General features: G+C 36.1%; 1 protein-coding gene across 6 annotated transcripts in view; it reads right to left on the reverse strand.

The window, feature by feature from the left end:
- ARID4B (AT-rich interaction domain 4B) overlaps positions 1-21,369 on the reverse strand; it is a 145,360-nt gene that overhangs the window by 68,836 nt on the left and 55,155 nt on the right. For all 6 annotated transcript variants that reach the window (XR_016038726.1, XM_055425776.2, XM_055425779.2 and 3 more), the window contains exons 3-7: positions 18,670-18,780; positions 16,086-16,151; positions 10,776-10,866; positions 9,258-9,337; positions 3,853-3,944 (exon numbers count right to left, since the gene is read on the reverse strand). Coding sequence is in view for 5 of the 6 variants with exons in the window: in XM_055425776.2 (XP_055281751.2) it covers positions 3,853-3,944; positions 9,258-9,337; positions 10,776-10,866; positions 16,086-16,151; positions 18,670-18,780 (440 nt within the window). In the remaining variant the exon portion in view is untranslated. The remainder of the gene's footprint in view (positions 1-3,852; positions 3,945-9,257; positions 9,338-10,775; positions 10,867-16,085; positions 16,152-18,669; positions 18,781-21,369) is intronic.

A 21,369-nucleotide genomic window follows, 5' to 3' on the forward strand; every position in this document is an offset into this window, starting at 1 on the left:
CTGGATCTAGGCCCTTGGGAATTCCTTTTTAGTCATTTTTGTAGATAAATCTATGTGACAGTCCATAAATTACCTTACTTTAAAATATTTTTACACTTCTGGATGACATCTGTAAAAAGGTAAAATATTGTCTAAATATTAGATGAAATTTGTTTCAAAATTAAAAGGATTCTTGATTCAAAAATAGTTTTCCCTAGAGTATGTACATAATATAAAACAAAGGAATGATGTTTTTAAATTCACAAAATAGAGCCCCAAACAGTCCTTCCTGTCAGACATAAACACTAGTAAGCAGAATTTTTACATACTTAAAAATAAACAAATTTTATATGTAAATGAAATCATGTTACATACTGATATTTTATGAAAGTTTTTTCATTCACTACATGATGATGATATCTAGTACACATCTATATATGTGTGTGTGTGTTAGTCACTTAGTCGTGCCCGACTATTTACAACTCCACGGACTGTAGCTGGCCAGGCTCCTCTCATGGGATTCTCCAGGCAAGAACAGTGGAGTGGGTTGCCATTTCCTTCTCCAGGGGATCTTCCCGACCCAGGGATCAAACCTGGGTCCCCTGCACTGCAGGCAGATTCTTTACTGTCTGAGCTACAGGGAAGTCTTAGTGATTACTAAGTCATTATTATTAATAATAATTACTATATAAACCTTTTAAGGATATGAATTCATTTCACCTTTGAAACAACTCTGAGGGCTCCCCTGGTGGCTCAAACAGTAAAGAGTCTGCCTGTAGTGCAGAAGACCTGGGTTAGATCCCTGGGTTGGGAAGATTCCCTGGGAAAGGAAATGGCAACCAACTCTAGTATTCTTGCCTGGAAAATCCCATGGATGGAGGAGCCTGGAAGGCTACAGTCCATGGGGTCACAAAGAGTCGGACACGACTGAATGACTTCACTTTCTTTGAAACTAAACTCTTAACAGACAGGGAATACTATTATCTCAATTTTACAGATGAGAAAATTAAGGTATGGAAAGACTGAGCATGCTGCCCAAAGTCACACAGCAAGGAAGTGGCAGAAGCAGGATTCAAACCCATGCTATTGTGCTTCACTGTTCACACTTAAGATCTTTTTTTTCTTTTTGGCCACACCTCGAGACATGCTGGATCTCAGTTCCCTGACCACACACTGAACTCTTGCACCCTTCAGTGGAAGTATGGAGTCTTAACCACTGGACCACCAGGAAAGTTTCCACTATTCACACTCTCAACTCAGCCACACTTCCACTCTTTAAGAGCTAGAAAAGTGGAAAATCTTTGCTAATAAAGTAATTTTACATTAAATACACCCACACCTCACTATTTCAACATCATCAATCACAGTTAATTAAGACTTGACTATAAAGCTATGGGAAGACTATAATGATCAATGATAGATAAAATTTTAATTCACAATTGAAATTATTAATTTTTACATGGATATAAAAATATTTAACTTATAAGTGCTTCAGTGAATATGTTATGGCAAATAATAGCCCTCTGAAAAACCTGAAAACAGTATCAGATCACAGTAACATTTATTAATCACAACAGGACTGTTCTAAACTGATAATGTCATTGTACATTTTTTACTTATTTTTCTTTCTGGCCAGAATACTCAAATTTTAAATGTTACACAAAGAAGAGTAAATAGTAATCACAACATCAGTATCCTAAAAATAATCAAGTCACCAGCAAGCTACATCACAAGTGAGAGAAATTTTCACCTATTAATTAAGAAAACATTTTTTAAAAGATTCAAAGAGTTAAGGAAGAAAAAGAAATGCATGGCCCAAATCATTAGCAGCAAAATAATCAATATTAAATATTTTTTCAATGCAAGGATTTGTCTTTTCATTTCCTCCCTCAAATGAGTCCTTATTCATTTCCTGTTAAAATTCATTTGGAAAATTAACTGTGATACTCTAAACAAGAAAGAGTCAATCAACTGAACGGGAAAAGGACTATGCAACATGGGAGAGTTCAAGTCCTGGTCCTTTCCTTCCTGTGTTTCTTGGATTAGTTACTGTCTCGGAGGCCAATCTCCCCAATTTTTAATAAGGATAAAAATAATACCTACCTTTATGAGTTTGCTGTCAGGCTGAAACTAAGCTATATGAGAGAGCATGTTTACCCAATTTTTATTGCCAAAGTTTAGGCACTATTAGATTTAATACCTGACTCTATATTTTGAATGGAAGCATTCACTTCCATTTAAAAGTTTCAATAATTCAACTCAATATTTTTCATACCTACTCTGATAATACTTAGCTCAGGAACATTAATATTTTAAAAATTTTATCCAAGTAGAATATTCAAAACTGTTTTTACACAACTTAACCTCCAATAGAATAAATTAAAAACTTTTTCCTGCCGCATCCTTTCCCAGTTTCTTCTGCAGAGACAACTGCTTTTAATTTTCAGCTTGACAGTTAAAACCTCATCGCTAAGTAATATTCTTATAGCACTATATTTATGTATTTAAGACGCTGTTGCTGCTGCTGCTAAGTCACTTCAGTCGTGTCCGACTCTGTGCGACCCCATAGATAGCACCCCACCAGGCTCCCCGTCCCTGGGATTCTCCAGGCAAGAACACTGGAGTGGGTCGCCATTTCCTTCTCCAATGCGTGAAAGTGAAATCGCTCAGTTGTGTCCGACCCGTAGTGACCCCATGGACTGTAGCCCACCAGGCTCCTCTGTCCATGGGATTCTCCAGGCACTTCCCATTGTTATACGGACTGACTTTTATGTTTAAGTAACCCTCCATCCTACTAATGCAGTGTTTCTTTCTAATGTAAGTTTTGAGGAGTAACTCAATGCCTTTGCTGCTTTTTCCCATCTGTTACCACTGTTATCTTTAATTTCCTCCTAATGTTCCATCATACGAGATAACAAATCCTCCCTTTAACAGCAATTTTCCTTTCTGCACTCTGCAGTCTACTGACCACTAGCACCTAGTGTTACTACTGAGAAGTGTGATGCCTGCCATTCTGCTTCTCAGTCCTTAGCAATAAACTATTTTTTCTTTCTGGAACTGTTAGAAGATTGTTTCTTTATCTCTGATGACCTGAAGTTTCATGACTCCTTGACCCTTTGATCCCTTTTAATTTAAAGCCTTTAAGAGCCTAAGCATATTTCATCGAAGGTAATTTGTTAAATATGTATAGTATGTTTCACAACAGTAAGAAGACATACATAAACAAGTAAGATAGTCCAGTTGTCAGGAGGATTTAAATTATTAGGAAGCAAAAGCAAACATGACAATGATAATAACAGGTGAAATATTGTCTATGACATTAGATAAATGCAAAGAATTTAGAGGATTCAGCGGAGAAGAAAACATGTCTGTCAACCCACGGATCGAACCCAGGCCTCCCACATTGTAGGCGGATTCTTACCAGCTGAGCCACCAGCGAAGCCCAAGGAAAGAGAGGGGAGGCACAAAATGGTCACAGAAAGGTTGGGCATTTCTGGCTGAGAAGTGAAGAGAGAGCGAGTGGCATGGAAGGATGGCATTTAAGACAGGAAAAAAAAAGCATGAATAAAAAACACAGTATCAGGAAAACAGAGGATGTATTACTCAGGATACTCAGGAAATGTTGACTAAATCCACTTTGACACTGGCATAAGATACATGTAAGGAGAATTGGGAGACAGATAAATAATATAGCTGTTAAGGCTGGCTGAGCATGGAGATCCTCAAGCACCCATGTCAAGGAGAGTCTGAAGTTACTCTTGGATTCAGTTAGCACTTATATTTAAAATTACAATTTAAAATTAACAATTATAAAACAACATTACAAGGAGAAATGAATTCAGGTTCAACTAACAGTTATGAAAATGGACTTACATATGATTAGATCTTCTTCCTCTATTTGTTTTCTTTCCTATGACGGGAGTGCCAAAATGTTCAGGGTTGGTGAGTGGGAGCTGGTCTAATGTCTGTGGGTAGGAACATAAACCCATCAAAAGTTATTAAGTTGCAAGTTCTTTTTTTCCTGTTTAAATCAAATCAACTTAAGAATATCCTTAGATTTTTAGATTTAAAACTTCCCAAGGGAGACAAAAATACAACTTTCCTAAAGATTAAAAACCTTCACTTCAAAGAATTATTAGAAGATACTGGAGAAAAGTGAAAAGAAATTTAGTGTTCTCTCTAGATAATTTCATTATCTACTTGAGGGTTGACAGACTTCTAAGAGTGATTAAAATATAAAACAAAACAAATACAGCTCAGTGGAAACACAGATTTGAGAGATGAGAAATCTATGTGTAAGTACCTAATCCCTAGACTGAGGCCAACTGTATCTCAAATTTTTCTTTGCACATAGGGAAACATAATCTACAAAACAGAATTCTTAATAAGTAATGGAAAGTAAATTATCAGGATAAGCATCAACTGCCTGAAAAAAGGGCTTCAGATAGGCGACATTATGACTCTGCAAACATTTTCTGTAATAACCCCCCCACCCACACCCCAATCCCCCTGCACTTGGCAGGATCTTATTTCCCCAATCAGGGATCAAACCCAGGCCCTGGAAGTGAAAGCACCAAGTCCTGATCACTGGACCTCCAGGGAATTCCCTCCAATAAATCCTACTTTTAAAGAAAATGTAAAAATTAGTTTTTCTAAAGTTAGTACTTTTATTTTCCCCTTCTTTTTAATATAGCAACATCCAATACTTGCTATGAAGACAATAATCAATACGTGAACACTTCCTTCTTGTTATCAACGGTCTATTCACGTCTCTCACCTTGCTCAAAAAAACCCCTGATTTCCAGGGAAGAACTGGTTGTTGGTTAAAAGCACAGTGAAAACAGGGATTTTGAAATTCCTTTGTTTCCCCGTAACAGAGACTTCTTGGATTGTTTTGTGCCAATAATTCCTTAAAGGGTTTATATATCTAAAAAGTTAAAGTATCAATCTGAAGATGCTATCCCAACTGACTTAATTCTCTGAATATAATTCTGATAATAATCAAACTTTTTCAGCATCTTAAAGATTTTCCAGTTACTGTTCCTTTTATCCCTCCAATAGAATCTTTGCTATTTCAGATACTTTTAACACAAGGGGAACAAAAGATCCCAGGAAAACTGTCACAGTGGAAGTCAGGGCAAGGAACTAGTTATGATAAAAACATCTCAAAGTTACAAACAAGAATGTTATATGAAAGGGTGTTCATTACCTTAAAGATCAGATATTTAAATATAAACTAATGCCAATATTTAAAAGAAAAATTTTAACTTTTATTCTTAAAACAGATAATTTTGTTGAAACAGTGAACTAAAACATGAAAGGAGGAGGCATATTAATTCATTTTACATAATTTGTCAGAATATATGTAAATATGTTTAAGGTATACACACACACACACACGCACGTGATAGCTGCGTCCGACTCTTTGTGACACTGTGGACTATAAGACTGCCAGGCGCCTCTGTCCATGGAATTCTCCAAGCAATAATACTGGAGTGGGTTGACATTTCCTTCTCCAGGGATACACACACAAACACACATACACGTGTCCAGCAATGAAGAATACAGTATAGGAAAAAGGCACTAGCCACAAAGCATTAAATAAAAACTGATTCCTTGAAATGACAGACAAAAATCATAATTTTATATGGCTAAAAATATAAATCTTTCAAATGGAGTTTGTAAGTCGGGCATTAAAAAATATTTGAAGGCAAAAGCTTACCCAAATACAATAATATGCCAGACAAAATCTTTTCAGAAGTAAGCTGTCATTAACTCCCAATTATGCTTCCCAAGTGTGAATATTTCAAAGCACTCTATTTTGTAAATAGGGAAAATAAATCATTTAGGCTCAGTTTCTCCTAAGCTAAAAAAATAATTAAATGCCCCTCCCCTAAGAGTAAGGCCATTCTCTTGAAAGTAGAGAAAGATCCCCTGGAGAAGAGAAAGGCTACCCACTCCAGTTTTCTGGCCCGAAGAATTCCACATACTCTTCAGTCCATGGGGTTGCAAAGAGTTGGAAACCACTGAGCAACTTTAACTATCAGCTTTCTATTTTATTTCTATTTTAAGTATCGGCTATCTATTTTACTTGGTTTAAGAAAGAAAATATCCAGAATTTCTAAAAAGTTATCTAGGAATCACATATAGAATTCCCAAATAAACCACAATCTCTCCCTAGTATTTAAAAAAGAATTAGAACAATAAGAAGCAATTGTCTTATTGCTGAAAGCAGGCCTGTGTCCCTGGCCTCAATCCTGGAAAGCAGGAGCACTTTCATTTCACTTCACAGAAAAGAGTACAGGATCGTCAGAATTAAGAGGGCTGTAGCTCAGTAGTAAAGAATCTGCCTGTCTGTTCAGGAGACGCGGGTTCGATCCTGGGTCAGGAACTGGAGAAGGAAATGGCTACACACTCCAGTATTCTTGCCTGGAAAATTCCATAGACAGAGGAGACTGGCAGCCTACAGTCCATGGGGTAGCAAGAGAGTTAGACACGACTTCAGTTCAGTCATTCAGTCGTGTCCGACTCTTTGCGACCCCAAGGACTGCAGCATACCAGGCTTCCCTGTCCATCACCAACTCCCCGAGCTTGCTCAAACTCATGTCCATCGAGTCGGTGATGCCATCCAACCATCTCATCCTCTGTCGTCCCCTTCTTCTCCTGCCTTCAGACATGACTTAGCAACTAAACAACTACAACAAATACTTGAAGAGCAAAACCAGAGACTCCTGGCTATATTAAAGGCTGACGAAAATTCCACAGGCCTAGGGGAAACATGCTGATAGCCCAGTTATCTAATATGGAGCTAGGATTTCATCTAAACTTTCTTCAGTGTTTTCAAATGCATGTAGTAAACGCACAAAGAGAATGCTAGCTGATAAAACTACTTTGGAATATTATTCAAATTATGAACGCTCTACAGAAATACCCACTGTAACAGATGTCAAGGATAAATTCCATGTCTATCTAGCTTATCCACGTACCTAGCATAGCACCTGCATATGGCAATGGGTAAGGAATAATACACCAGTATTCTAATGCTGCTGCTGCTGCTAAGTCACTTCAGTCGTGTCCGACTGTGTGACCACATAGACGGAAGCCCACCAGGCTCCCCCGTCCCTGGGATTCTCCAGGCAAGAACACTGGAGTGGGTTGCCATTTCCTTCTCCAATGTGTGAAAGTGGAAAGTGAAAAGTGAAAGTGAAGTCGCTCAGTCATGTCCGACCCTTAGCAACCCCACGGACTGCAGCCTACCAGGCTCCTCCATCCATGGGATTTTCTAGGCAAGAGTACTGGAGTGGCTTGCCATTGCCTTCTAATATCCTCTAGCAAAACATGAAATTTAACATGTAGAGATACAGAGTAAAACTGATCCTTCCTGAAGTTAAGGTGGATACACTGAGCTACCAGATATCACTGCTTCGGCCTTCATACCACAACTATCTTATAAACTATCCCAATTTAAAATTCTCCTGGAAAGACAAAATTAGTTCTTTAAGATACTTCACTGGAATAAGGAAATAACACATATACCTTCACTTAGGTGAAAAATCAAGTGTTCAAGTTCTCATACTCATTAACCCACTATAATTTTCATACATTCTAAGGAAAATGAAATTATTTCTAAGAACTCCATAAACTCAGAATTCTGTCAATGTCATCAGTGTTCTAAAGAAGCCAAATTCACTGTACTTGTCCCAAAGTTGTATGTATTTCCTATCTTTAAACCTTTACAATTAATTCACCAAATGGTTACTGAAGGCTTTTGTGTAGAAAACATTAGGAAAAGGAGAGTTCATCAAGGTGACAAAAATTTGGCTATTCCACCAAAACAGCTTACAATTTTAAAGAGAAAATTATAAAAGTAACAAAAAAAGACCATAAAAAAAATTAGAGAAGTGGAAAAGGATCAAAGGATACTGAGATCAAATATGGTTAGAGAGCTCATGAAAGAGATCATGAAGGAGAAAGCATTTCTCATGGTCTTGACAGGAACGGGGCTCAGAAGAAACCAAGAAAAGGAAGTATGAATGATAATCTGAAAGTCTTACAAATGAGAAGTATAGGGAAATAATAAAGCATGAGACTGAAAAGATAGGCCAGAATTATTACATAGAGAATCTGTCCCAAATTCAGAATTGAAATGGGAAGTCAATCATTTAAGGAAAAGGAAAAATAACAACAAAAAAAATAAAGTCTAATAATTTAACATAAATATTAAAATTCCCCACAATAACATCATTCTAAATAGTTATGAGAAAAAAGAAATCTTGGTTTGGTCACACTATATCTTAACTAATATTTATAGTGTTACAGAATATAACATTATCTGTAACAATATGCCCATTAAAAAAGTTTTGAATTGAAAGTTATTGATTTTCAAAACTTTGTGAAGCCTCCACGCTTATTAAAACATCTTTCAATTTTAGAGCATGATTTTGGTACTAGGAAGTGCTGGTTTGAGAAATGGTTCTGACCATCAATTTCATCAACTGTAAGTTAAAAATAAGAACTTTATCTCTCTCATAATGCTGTAAATGTGAGGACGTATGTAAAGCACGAAGCAAAGTCCCTGGCAGATATGAGCACTTCAGTTATTAACATTTATTCAGTTCCTGCTCTGTGCCAGGCACTGTTGCAGAAACTGGGAACAAAGTGGTGAAGAAGACACACAAAGCCTCTGCCACTGAGACACACTGTAGTGAGGAAGGCAGACAATAAATAAGCACATAAACACAGTGGTGAGAAAGGTATGTGCTATAAAGAAAATTAAATTAACCTAAAAAGATTATGAGGAATGGAAGCGTTCATTTTAGAAAGGGCAGTCAGGCAAGCCTTCTCCAAAGAGACGTTATAATAAATATCAGCTGCTGGCAGCAGTAGTAGTTAGGAGGTGTTTGCAATAGTTAAGAGTAGTTAGGAGGTCCCTTTAACAATGATGATGGGGTTCAAGTGGGTTACAAATGAGGAATCTCTATTCTATAATTATTTATAAATTAAAGGACTCTATACGAAAGTTGCCTAAGGATAATAAACAATTCCACTGTATTTTCTTCATGGAAAAATGCTAATTGCTAAAATACATTTAAAAAAAGAAAGCATGTAGAACTTGATAACTCAAACACAAGGCCTTAAAGTCTTCTCAGACTACCTGCTAATACTTTTATGTATTAATGAATTTTTCTGAGTAACAAGTAAGTTGCTTGAATAAGAAAGCAAAACTTTCCACCCCCAATACAAAATACGACATGTTTGTTCATTAAGCGATTACTTACTTCACTCTCGGCAAAATGCCTCTCTCCTTTCAGGCACAGTGAGGATCGCCTCAACGTTTTCTCATCACCATCATCAAAAACTGGGAGAAGAGGTAGAAAAGGAAACTATTGAAGGGATTTTCAAAGATTAACAAAATGACATAAATTATCATTTAACTTTATCAGTGCAAAGAGAGCTACTGCTTTAAAAGATTAGATCTGACATTAAGTATACATTTTAAGTTTTGTAACAACTTCAAATACAGAGTATCTTATCCAAGTTCTACAGAAAAAAATAACATAATGGAAACATCTTCCCTGGTACAGAAAACACCAAATGAAAAGAAGTTAGCATTTCAGAAAGAAAACTTTTAAATGCTGATTAACCCTTCTCAATAGTGTAGAGAAAAAGCAAGCTTTCCTACTGGTAAATGCTAACAAATTTAAGAAACAAAAAACAAGAGTATAAATTTATAGATTCAGACCACCCCTATAAATTAATCTCAATCTCAGCACTACTAACAGATGAAGCAGGACCAGATGAAGCAGGAAAGCCTTCTTAAACAAGATTCAAACTAAAATTACAAAAGAAAAGGCAACCACAGGAAAACTATCATATGAAAACTGACAGCAGAAATAAGAGTAAGCCAATAGAAGAATACTTGCAACTGAAGAGGAAAAGGTTTAACAATCCCTTTGTATATTTAAATATATAAACTCATATCCTAAAAATAAGATAACCTTGCTAAGAGGAAAAGATGGGACTGGGAAGACACTATACGTTGGCAATTCAAAAGAGAGAAAATACAACAGAAATAATGTTCCTTTTAATAAATATATGAAAATATGTTCAATCTCACTACTAATCGTGGGAGAAGCAAACTAAAACAAAATTGAGATACTATTTTGCATCCAGGTGAGCAGAAATTTAAAAATTCTAGTAACATCAAATTTGACAAGGGTTGGGAAAACAAGTACATTCACACACTACTGTTTACGGGAGTGTAAATTAACAGTCTTTTAGGAAAGTGGTTTTCATAACCTACTGAAGTCTTAAAAGGACATTTCCCTTCAATCTATGTCTAGTTCTCAAGGTACACACTAGGCAAGTACTACAACAATGTCCATGTACAAAGGACATTCAATCCATAATACAGTAATTTACTTTATAACACCAAGAAAACTGGCAACATCATCAGCACGAATATTAGTTTAAAAAATGTATCTGTTGCACGACAACATGAATTTACCAAACGCTACTGAAATGCACATTTAAAAATGGTTAAGATGAAAAAAAATACTCTAAAATACACTTTGAAGTGAAAAGCTAGAAATCCATTGGATAATACATACACTAAGTTCAAATTATACATTATGTACATATTTATGAAATAAAGTTTTTAAAGATTTGGAAAGATAAAAACTATTAATAGTAGTAACAACTCTGGCAACTAAGAGAGGAAGTAAATCAAGAAAAATCTCTGCCTTATTTGTATTATCATTGAAAATACATTTTAAGAAGACTATGTATTCCCTTACCTACAGTGTACCAACTAGCATCTGTTAACTTATTGATTACAGCTTCCTGATATGCACCATCAAGATTCTTCACTTCCACAATAGCCCCAACCTAAAGTATTAAAAAAAAAAAAAAGTTAGAAAAACTTTTAGAAGAGAAATCAACAAGCTAAAAACTGGCTTTTTTTTTTTTTTTTGACAAATTGATTTCATGATGGTGAAGAATAAAGTAACTACTGATTTGTCTTAAAGTGCCAGGAATTTTACTCACGATTGTTTCTGTATCATCATTGAAAATATCAACATAATGAAAAAAGCAAGTATTATCTAAGTATTATTATGAAAATATATAGTTTTGTCCTTATAACCTCTCTGAGGGAACTCTCATGGGTCTGGGGATCCCTGTCTGTGACATTGCATATCTTCGCCTCATATTACAACTCTTCTTTAAAGGATGCTGGGGAGAAGTTAACAAATAATTCTGAGGTTCTCCTTAAGTTACAATGTACCAATAATGAAAATCATTCGAAATATTTTCACCTGATCAAGAAAACGCTGATAATTTATATGGTTTATAAATGTATATGGTCTTTATAAGCACGGGTGTGTACACACATCATACTAACACACTTCTACAGCAAAAGAAACTGTCGACAACTTGAAAAGGCAACCTACAAAATGAGAGAAAACACATCTGCAAATCACACATCTGATAAGGGGTTAAAAACCAAAATATACGAAGAATTCATACAATGCAACAGAAAAAGAGAAGAATGAAACAATCCAACTGAAAAATCACCAAAGGTTCTCATTCCATACACAAAAATAAGCTCAAAATGGATTAAAGACTTGCATGTAAAACTAGAAACCATAAAACTGCTAGAAGAAAACATAAGCAGAATACTCTTGGACATATCGTAGCAGTATGTTTTTTTGGATCTGTCTTCTAAGGCAAAGGAAACCAAAGCAAAAATAAATAAACAGGACCTAATTAAACTTTAAAAGCTTTTGCACAGTAAAGGAAATCATTGACAAAACAAAAATAGAATCTACTGAATGGGAGAAAACATTTGCAAATGATGCAAATGACAAGGGGTTAAAATCTAAAATATATAAACAGCTCACAAAATTAATAACCAAAAAAGCAAAAAGCTCCATTTAAAAAATGAGCAGAAGACCTGAATAGACATTTTTCCAAAGAAGACATACAGACAGCAAACAGGTACATGGAAATATGCTCAGTATCACTAATCAACATGAAATGCAAATTAAACCCACAACTGGGTATCTCCTGACACCTACTGAGTGAGAATGGCTTATTATCATCAAAAGACAAGAAATAAAAGTGCTGACCAGGATGTGCAGAAGGAAACCTTTGTGCACTACTGGCAGGAATGTAAACTGGAACAGCACTATGGAAAACAGAATGGAGGGTCTTCAAAACAATTAAACAGAGAGCTGTCACATGATCCAGTGATTTCACTTGTGGATATTTACCTGAAGGAAATGAAAACACTAATTTGAAAGGATATACACACCCCCCAAGTTCACTGAAGCATTATTTACAATAGCAAAGATATGAAAAGAAGTATCCATCCATGGATATGGATATGGATAAAGATATGTCTGTTCGTGCACACATGCTAACATAAATCAGTCATTAAAAAGAATGAAATCTTGTCATCTGCAACAACATGGGCAGACATTAAGGGCATTATGCCACGTGAAATTAGTCATCTAGAAAAAGACAATTACCATATGATATCACTTATATGTGAAGTCTAAAAAACAAAACAAACAAAAAGCCAACTTTATAAGATACAGAGAATAAGATCGAAAATAGAAGCTAAGTCTTGAAAGTCCTCACCCCAAGAAAAAAATTTTTTTACAACCGTGTGTGCTAAGTTGCTTCCGTAGTGTCCAACTCTTTGTGACCCTATGGACTGTAGCCCTCCAGGCTCCTCTGTCTATGGAATTCTCCAGGCAAGAATACTGGAGTGGGTTGCCATGCCCTCTTCCAGGGGATCTTCTCCACCCAGGGATCGAACCTGAGACTCTGACATCTCCTACACTGCCAGATGGGTTCTTTACCACTAGCACCACCTGGGAAGCCCCTTTACAACCATATATGGTGACAAATGTTAACTTAGACTTATGTGGTGATCCACAAATATTGAACCATTATGCTGTATACTGAAACTAGTAATATTAGTTTTATCTCAGTTAAAAGAAAATGTATATGATCTTTACCTGATAACAAAACTAAACTTGTTTAGAGAAGAGACTGTCTGCCCCACACGATGCCCAACAAAGTGAAGGAAACTCTTCTCTCTCTCTCTTCTAGTTCGCAAACCAGACATGAAGCACAGGCCCCCTGCAGTACAAGTGCACAGTCCCAACCACTGGACCACCAGAGACTATCGTCAATAAATACATGATACATTTTAAAAATATTATACTCAAATGTTCCAGTATCATTTTCATGTCAACTCCCTGAAAATATACTGAAATCAAATAACCACAAATACATAGGAAGTTTATTTTCTCTAGGAGAAACATTTATCCAAATGCTAATACTCTCTATCAGATGATAAAAAGCTACAAAGTATATAAGAAAACAACTGAAAATCTACATACAAAAAAAATCCATAAACAAGAGAAATATTTCAACAATTTTGAGACTGTAATTTAATACATTTGTCTGTCACAATCAAAATGATCCCAAGCCTAATCAAAAACAAAGAAAATTTTAATAAGAGAAATCAAACAAGCAAAATAAACCAACTATGCCTGTGGACATGAGTTTGAGTGTACTCCGGGAGTTGGTGATGGACAGGGAGGCCTGGCGTGCTGTGACTCATGGGGTCGCGGAGAGTCGGACACGACTGAGCGACTGAACTGAACTGAACTGAACTGATGCCACAAACAGGCTAAACCAAAAGGAGAGATGACTTAAGGATTCAAATTGTCTTTCCTATCCCTGCAACACTGAGCATTTTTTGTAACTGGTACCAGCCAGCATGTGCCAGGTGAATAAGGCAGTCAGGTAGTGAAGAGCTAGCGGTATGCTCATAAGCCAAAAACACAAATAAGGCATAGAGATGCGCGTGTTCTGATCATCCAGGGCGCACAATGCTTCAAAACTACAGGCTATGAGTTCATGAGAATTTTTATTTTTGCCATCTCATTACTGGTTGTAAGACCTTGGGCCCTATTACTTTACCTCCCATCTCCCTCCAACTTCCTCATCTCTGAAGAGTTGTTATGAGGATTATATAAGATAATATGTGCAGAGGAATTAGCACAGTACTAACACATACTAAGGAGAAAGCAATGGCAACCCACTCCAGTACTCTTGCCTGGAAAACCCCACGGATGGAGGAGCCTGGTGGGCTGCAGTCCATGCGGTCGCTAAGAGTCAGACACGACTGAGAGACTTCACTTTCACTTTCCACTTTCATGCATTGGAGAAGGAAATGGCAACCCACTCCAGTGTTCTTGCCTGAAGAATCCCAGGGACTGGGGAGCCTGGTGGGCTGCCGTCTATGGGATCGCACAGAGTCGGACACGACTGAAGTGACTTAGTAGCAGCAGCAGCAGCAATACATACTAAATGCTAAATAAATGGCAGTTAACATCTACTTGTGTGTGTGTGTTAGTCGCTCAGTTATGTCTGAATCTTTGTGACCCCATGGACTGTAGCCCACTAGCTCCTCTGTCCATGGAATTCTCCAGTCAAGAATACTGGCATGGGTTGCAATTTCCTTCTCCAGGGGATCTTCCTAACCCAGGGATTGAACCAAGTCTCTGGACTGCACAGAGATTCTTTACGATCTAAGCCACCAGGGAAGCCCAACATCAAATTATACATGTGCATGTTTTTGTCCTTTAATCCCTACAAGTGATACACATGTGCATGTAACATTAAAGAGGGCACCTATAAAACAGAAAAAGTGGAAAATGATTTTCACAAGGCAATATTAAAAACTTACAAGTTTTAGCCTTCCATGTGCAGATGTGCTCAGTCATGTCTGACTTTGTGACCCCATGGACTGCAATCCATCAGGCTCCTCTGTCCATGGAATTTTCCAGGCAACAATACTGGAGTGGGTTGCCATTTCCTACTCCAGGGGATCTTCCCAACTCAGGGATCAAACCCACATCTCTTGTGTAGGCAGGCAGGTTCTTTACCACTGGTGCTATTTGGGAAGCCCTTAGTCTTCCACAGTGCCTACTATATATGCAAGGTACTAATGCCCTGGGGATTCAATTAAAAGTTTTCAAATCAACAACCAACAAAAACTGGCACATACAGACATCTATCAAATTCTCTGAAAAGTACTGTTTCATTAGGAAAGGATTTTTCTTGCATCTACAAATGTTTCTTCAATTATGTTAGCATTTCTTAAAATTTGCCCAGCTAGGCCAATGTCCATTTCAGACATTCAAAAGGGTCGAACAGCACATAGTGGCTACCCACATATTTCCTTTAAGCCTCCTCACTAGTGGAAAGTAAAGTACCACTTAATTCTTAACTGGCCAAAGAAGAAAAACTAATGCAAAGAAATTAAACTCTCTATGTGTATGTATTGAACATGTTTATCACTTATAACTGCCTGCTGCTGCTGCTAAGTCACTTCAGTCGTGTCCGACTCTGTGTGACCCCATAGACGGCAGCCCATCAGGCTCCCCCATCCCTGGGATTCTCCAGGCAAGAACATTGGAATGGGTTGCCATTTCCTTCTCCAATGTGTGAAAGTGAAAAGGGAAAGTGAAGTCGCTCAGTCATGTCTGACTCATAGCGACGGCATGGACTGCAGCCTACCAGGCTCCTCCGTCCATGGGATTTTCTAGGCAAGAGTACTGAAGTGGCTTGCCGTTGCCTTCTCCGAGCTAACTGCCTAATGACCCTCAAAAAATTTCACAGGCCAGTAGTTACATCAAAGAATTGAAAGCTCTGAAGATTTGTTTTGCTTTGTTTTCTCACTTTTCACATCATCATGAAACTCATATCACTCGATCCCTAGTTTACCACTTACTATTTCTGGAAATTCCTCCCTTTTAGTAAGTGAAACATGGTTAGACTAAATAAAACAGATGAGTGAATGAAAAGCAGTCAATCTTTCCTTGATGTTCACTTCACTTCTGAACACAAGTTCTACTGTCATACAGGTTTTGTGGCACATTAAGTCTACTTTTTTCCTATTTAGAATTACATATTTACCAACTGAATAGCAAAGTAAACCAATGAATTTTTTAAAAGATCAAGATTATTACTTCGAGTGCTTCAGTGGGAAACAGCAATTATGAATAAATAAATAAATGAATTACCTTCAGTGGGCCTTTTATGTGGTCATCTTGAACTTCCACTGTCGAAGAATCATGTCTAAATGTTACCTAGAGATTATAAATTTAATTAGCCACCAAAAAAGAAAAAAAAGCAACACAAGCTCATTAATGCATTAATTATTTTTTTAATAAGTAATCTAAACAAATGGCTGCCTAGTTTATACAAAATCTCAATCCCTAAGTAGATTAACTGAAAAACTTACTTTTAACAGACAACTCCCAGACTAATTTACTTGATGATTCACTTATTATAGTTTATTCAGTACTATTAGCTATGAGTTTAATCATATAATTTGTTTTCCTAAAAAATGAGGAAAAAGGAGGTGGTGATCTTAGTTTATCAGGTATTCTACCATTCCGTGAAGCCCTCGATTAATAACAAGCAGTAGCAACAAACATCTGCTGAGTGTCAAGCATCAAGCTCAAGCACTGAACCTATAACCTTCACAAAAACTTTATTAGGTAGGTGTGATTATTCCCATTTTGCTGGTAACAAAACAGAGGAACACGAAGTGTAAGCAACTGGTCCAAGATCACAGAACTAGCACATGGCAGAACTGAGATTCAAACTCAGGCCATCTGGATCCAGAACCTTACTGTACTCTGTCAGTACAGACATCAGAGAATGGGGCACTAGATGTTAAAATAAAGGGATCAAGTTTAAATATTTAATGAGTTGGTAAAAACAAAATAGCTTCCAGTACTCAGTATAGAAAAGGTGGTTTTCCCTATATAAAGCAAGAGCTTCCAAGGACTGAACCATTAACGTGGTCTTACCTGATGATGTGTGTGGTAATCAATTATGAAACAAGCTCACAAACTGGCTGCGAAAGGAGCTGTCCTGTACTCACAGCAACCCATACATTTCTGTCTCACACAATGGTACTACTACACTTTATTTAAATTATGTGTTTACATGTCTGTGTCATTCCCTTAGACAGTAAACCACTTAAGAATGGAAATATGGTCTTAATACTAGAGTTTCAATACCTGATACAATGCTTAGCATGTAACAAATGCTCAATAAATAAAAACCGATGGGGAAGAAGTGTATCAACAAATTGTTGAAAATGTATTAACTCTGAATCATAAACTGATACAGAAATATACTACCATATCTGTTGAGAAAATCATTAGCTTTGAATTATAAACAGATTTTTAGAGCAGTCTAAAGCACTAAGAACAAATTTTAGACAGCCACTACTTACAAGACACAAGGCACTGGCTGGCACTCTGTGCTATCAGCACAAGTAGTACAGACTGCTTTCTTCCTTTCACTGATAGCAAGAAATGGCAGAACTGCTGTGTGTCATTTTGCAGGTTCATACACTACACAGAGACACCAGGTGAGATTACAAATCACCGCTAAATTCCGTGAAGCATGGTTCCTGGAGTAACACATGGCTCCTGCCCAAAGGAGTATCTTTTCTAACCAGCACAGGTTAGAAAGTGCTTATCTGGAGGCCAAATTCTGCTGAGGAGAAGTTCCACCTCTCTCCAAAGGGAGAGATTTCTGTCTAATTCACACTAGGGTATTACATGTGTTCTCAGTAGCTCTGTCTGAAAGAGTGAGAAAACTGATAAAAAAAAAAAACTTTCTCTTCATCTACAAGATAGTAATGGCAAAATTGAGTGCTCAGAGAACAACAGCGTGTGAAGTCAGAACAGGAAAAGCCACTACAGGAACTTAGGTACACCAAGCATGTGAAACTTGAAGGCGGGGAGGGAGACCAGATCAGCATCCTACAGGCTTACAGCTAATTTAAAGGCCCCGTCACAATGGTTCTTAACTAGCAGTGTAAATTAGAATCACCCCGAAGCTTTTTTCAACATATCCATGCATAAGGAAAGAAGCAAGGCATACAAGCACGGAAGAAGCTCTGATAACTCAAGAACAACACCTCTATGGCTGTTTTTCTGGTGATATTCAAAACAATATTTTATCAGGTATCTGCTAACCTAGACTATAAATCTCTTCAAAAGAGATGAGGTTATTCTCATATCCCCATCCTCCTTCCCACCTGCACAGTCTGCAACTCAATAAATAATTATTAGCAAGATTTTTTTCAAGAAAAGTAGAAGATAAGGAATCAACAACTAGATCCACCATCATCAGTTATAAACCACATCTCAATTTCATGGTTAAAATGGGGAAGGGTCTTAAAATTGATGTACTATTCTAATTTCCATTCTGTCACTAATTTTCCAGAATGGCCCTGGACAAATCACTGGCCCTTTATTGAGCCTCATTTTCCTTAGGATAAAATTAAGAAATTAAACTACATGACTTCTAAGGTCCTTTCCAGTTCTAAAAGGCTAACAATACAAACAATACCATGTCTGTAGTGAAATGGCATTCAAACTACCAATTATGATCATCTAATTTCATTCCAATTAGAACACTTAAGAATCACAAATAATGCTTTGTTTTCAGTTATTTTTACAATCTTTACTCTTAGAAACTAAACTCAACTTGCAGAAGAAAATATTCTTAATACATTCACCAAATAAAAGTTCAGATATCAAATACTAAATACATAATTTATAAAATCTACATATACTGTACCTTGACTTTGACAAGTCTTTTTGCTGTCTTGATCTTAGCTTCACAAAAGGCTCCTCTGTACTTAGCACTCACATCAGTGCCCACTGTCAAATAGGGAGGTTCATCAAGCGCCTAAAAATGCAAAAACTTATCATTAGATTTAAACTTTTGAGTTCTTTTCCCATCAGACTTCAGAATGGCAGATCTAATCCTGTTACAGCTATAAAAGTTATAATACATGAATGTTTTGTTAACAAGAACAATCTATAAAATACTCTAACTTAAAAATAAGTAAAATACTAAGGTCTATTTACACATACTAAAATGTACATCAAAGAAGATACAAAGGCATCTTTTTTCTCTACATAAAACACACATGGTCCATGATATGAATTAGCTCAATCACAAGTATGTACCATTCTATCCACCCTTTTATTCAATTTTTTTTTTTACTAAATAAACACTGAAAGAAAAGGAACATCCTTAAAGCTCAAAGAAAATTTCTTTTCAAATTTAGGCTATTATCCTGGCAGCCACCCAAATTCAGAACAGCTCCCTATCAAGATGACTCTAAGGTAGAACAGTATAAAAGGGGGTAGGGAAAAACCACATAGATTCAAACTCTTGGTGAAAACTGAACGAAGAAATCCAATTTGAAAAATCTCAAGTAAAAATCAGCCAAAATGTCTCAAGTGCTTTGGCATGAATTCACTGTTTACTTCTCGTCTACAATAAATATTATTCTAAGCTTTTTCACTGTGATTTAATTTTTAATAGTCCTAATCTAGCTGTTTTTTTATAATCAGGATCTTTTACTGCACAGGAGCTATAGTTCTAAGGGGTTCTACTTACATTAATCAATTCCACAGACAAAGAAAGATTATACAAATAACTTCTTCCAGAATGTTTTACAAGAAATACTAATATACTAAGACACGCCACCAGGAAAAAAAAAAAAGAGTTGGGAGACTGGGAAAATCAGTTTATTGAATGAAGTCCCATTCTGTCTCATCATTTCCCAGTCTATTTGTCCAAAGAATCCTTTTTTAAAATTAACATCTATTAACATCCTGCAGAAATTCCACAGAATACAAGGTGGAAAAATACTATTATATAGCAACAACTAATGAGAACATCAATTTCATTTGGATCTTAAAATAAATTTATCCCTAACAGTTGTGCCTAATACACATAGAAGAGATCTATCTCTAATGGTATAACAAAAATTATCATAAAAATAGCAAATAATTTTAATAACTTTTTGAAAGGTGGGGAGGTGTAAGAAACCAAAAAAAGGGGTTACAACATATCAGGTCACCCTCCTTAATGGCCATTTGCCTCACATATTTTTAAAAAACCCTTAAAACATATCAAATATATGATTTCTTAAATCTACCTAAGAAAATGCCTATATTTCAATTTATGCTATAGCAGAAGTGTACCCTCAGAGAAAGATAATCATTTCTGCATTGTTATTTTAAAAATATGCTGTTACCATGAACTACCATTTGATAACTCTGTACTAGTCTTGCACCTAAATTTAATAAATGCATTTCTACTTTATGGCTGAGCCCTCTTAAAATATCATCTTTCTTGGTCAAAATTTTGATTCAATTCCAGACAGGCTAGTGGCTTTATTTTAGCAAGAATATGAAAAGGATTTGCAGCACTTCACTCAGAAACTGTCAAAAAGACATCAATTCAATTGATAAATTTTGTGTTATTGCTAGAGAAGCCCAGATCAAGGGGCTGCTTCATGACCATAGGACCATTAACATCCACAACTTGCAACCTCTCCCATTAATACTTCCTGCCTCATTAGCCAGTAAAATTTTATTTTCATAGATAAATAGTTTGGTTCAATAAAAATTAATGATGAACCAGAAACTGTGAAATATAGACAAGAATCAGAGGTCATCTAAATGTGCATGTTCATGACCAATCAGGAACAAATAAATATTTAATAAATGATACATTTTTTAGATACTTTTATTATAGAGAATTCTAAAACAAAAAGGGGGGAATGGAACAGTAATATTATTTAGACTACTAATATATATAAACTCATTTAAGTATTCTTTTCACTAATATTCATATCAAACACTGGTCACATTCCAACATTAGCAAACAATAACTATGCTTACTGAGCAGATTTACTCAACTTGAATTTGAGAAAGATGATTTTTCCTCCAAATCAAAACCCATCCCACATTGTAACCAACATGGAAATCCACGCAGATAGAAAAGAGTAATAATTAGCTCAAATTTATGAGGCCAAATTATTATTTTTAGGAAGTAATATTTTCCTTCCTTCACACTAGAACACATGAAAAGGAATTAGCAAAGTACATAAAGAAAATATCTATTAGAAAAATATTTGCAAAGGAAAGGCGAAGTTTTTTTGACTTGCTAAATACATTTATAGAAGTGTTAATTTCTCAAAAGAGCTTAAGAAAAGCAAAGATCTAGCCCTGATTTTGTCTCTTTTTTTTTTTTTTGGTATCATCATAGGTAAGTTATTTTTTGTCTCTAATTTCTCTTAATTATTCAAATGAATAATCTGAATTCTGTATGTATTTGTTTAACAAGCCTGCGTTTTAACACAGGTTGGAGCTACACAGATGGTCAGAATGGGATACTGAGACACATTAATTGTCCAGAAGTGAAACTATGCTAACTAGAACATGAATTTCTACAGAAAAACAAATGCAACTCACAACG

The sequence above is a fragment of the Moschus berezovskii genome, chromosome 12 (genome assembly GCF_049115385.1).
Source record: "Moschus berezovskii isolate FMDL1 chromosome 12, NW_MosBer_1.0, whole genome shotgun sequence".
Classification (NCBI taxonomy): domain Eukaryota; kingdom Metazoa; phylum Chordata; class Mammalia; order Artiodactyla; family Moschidae; genus Moschus; species Moschus berezovskii.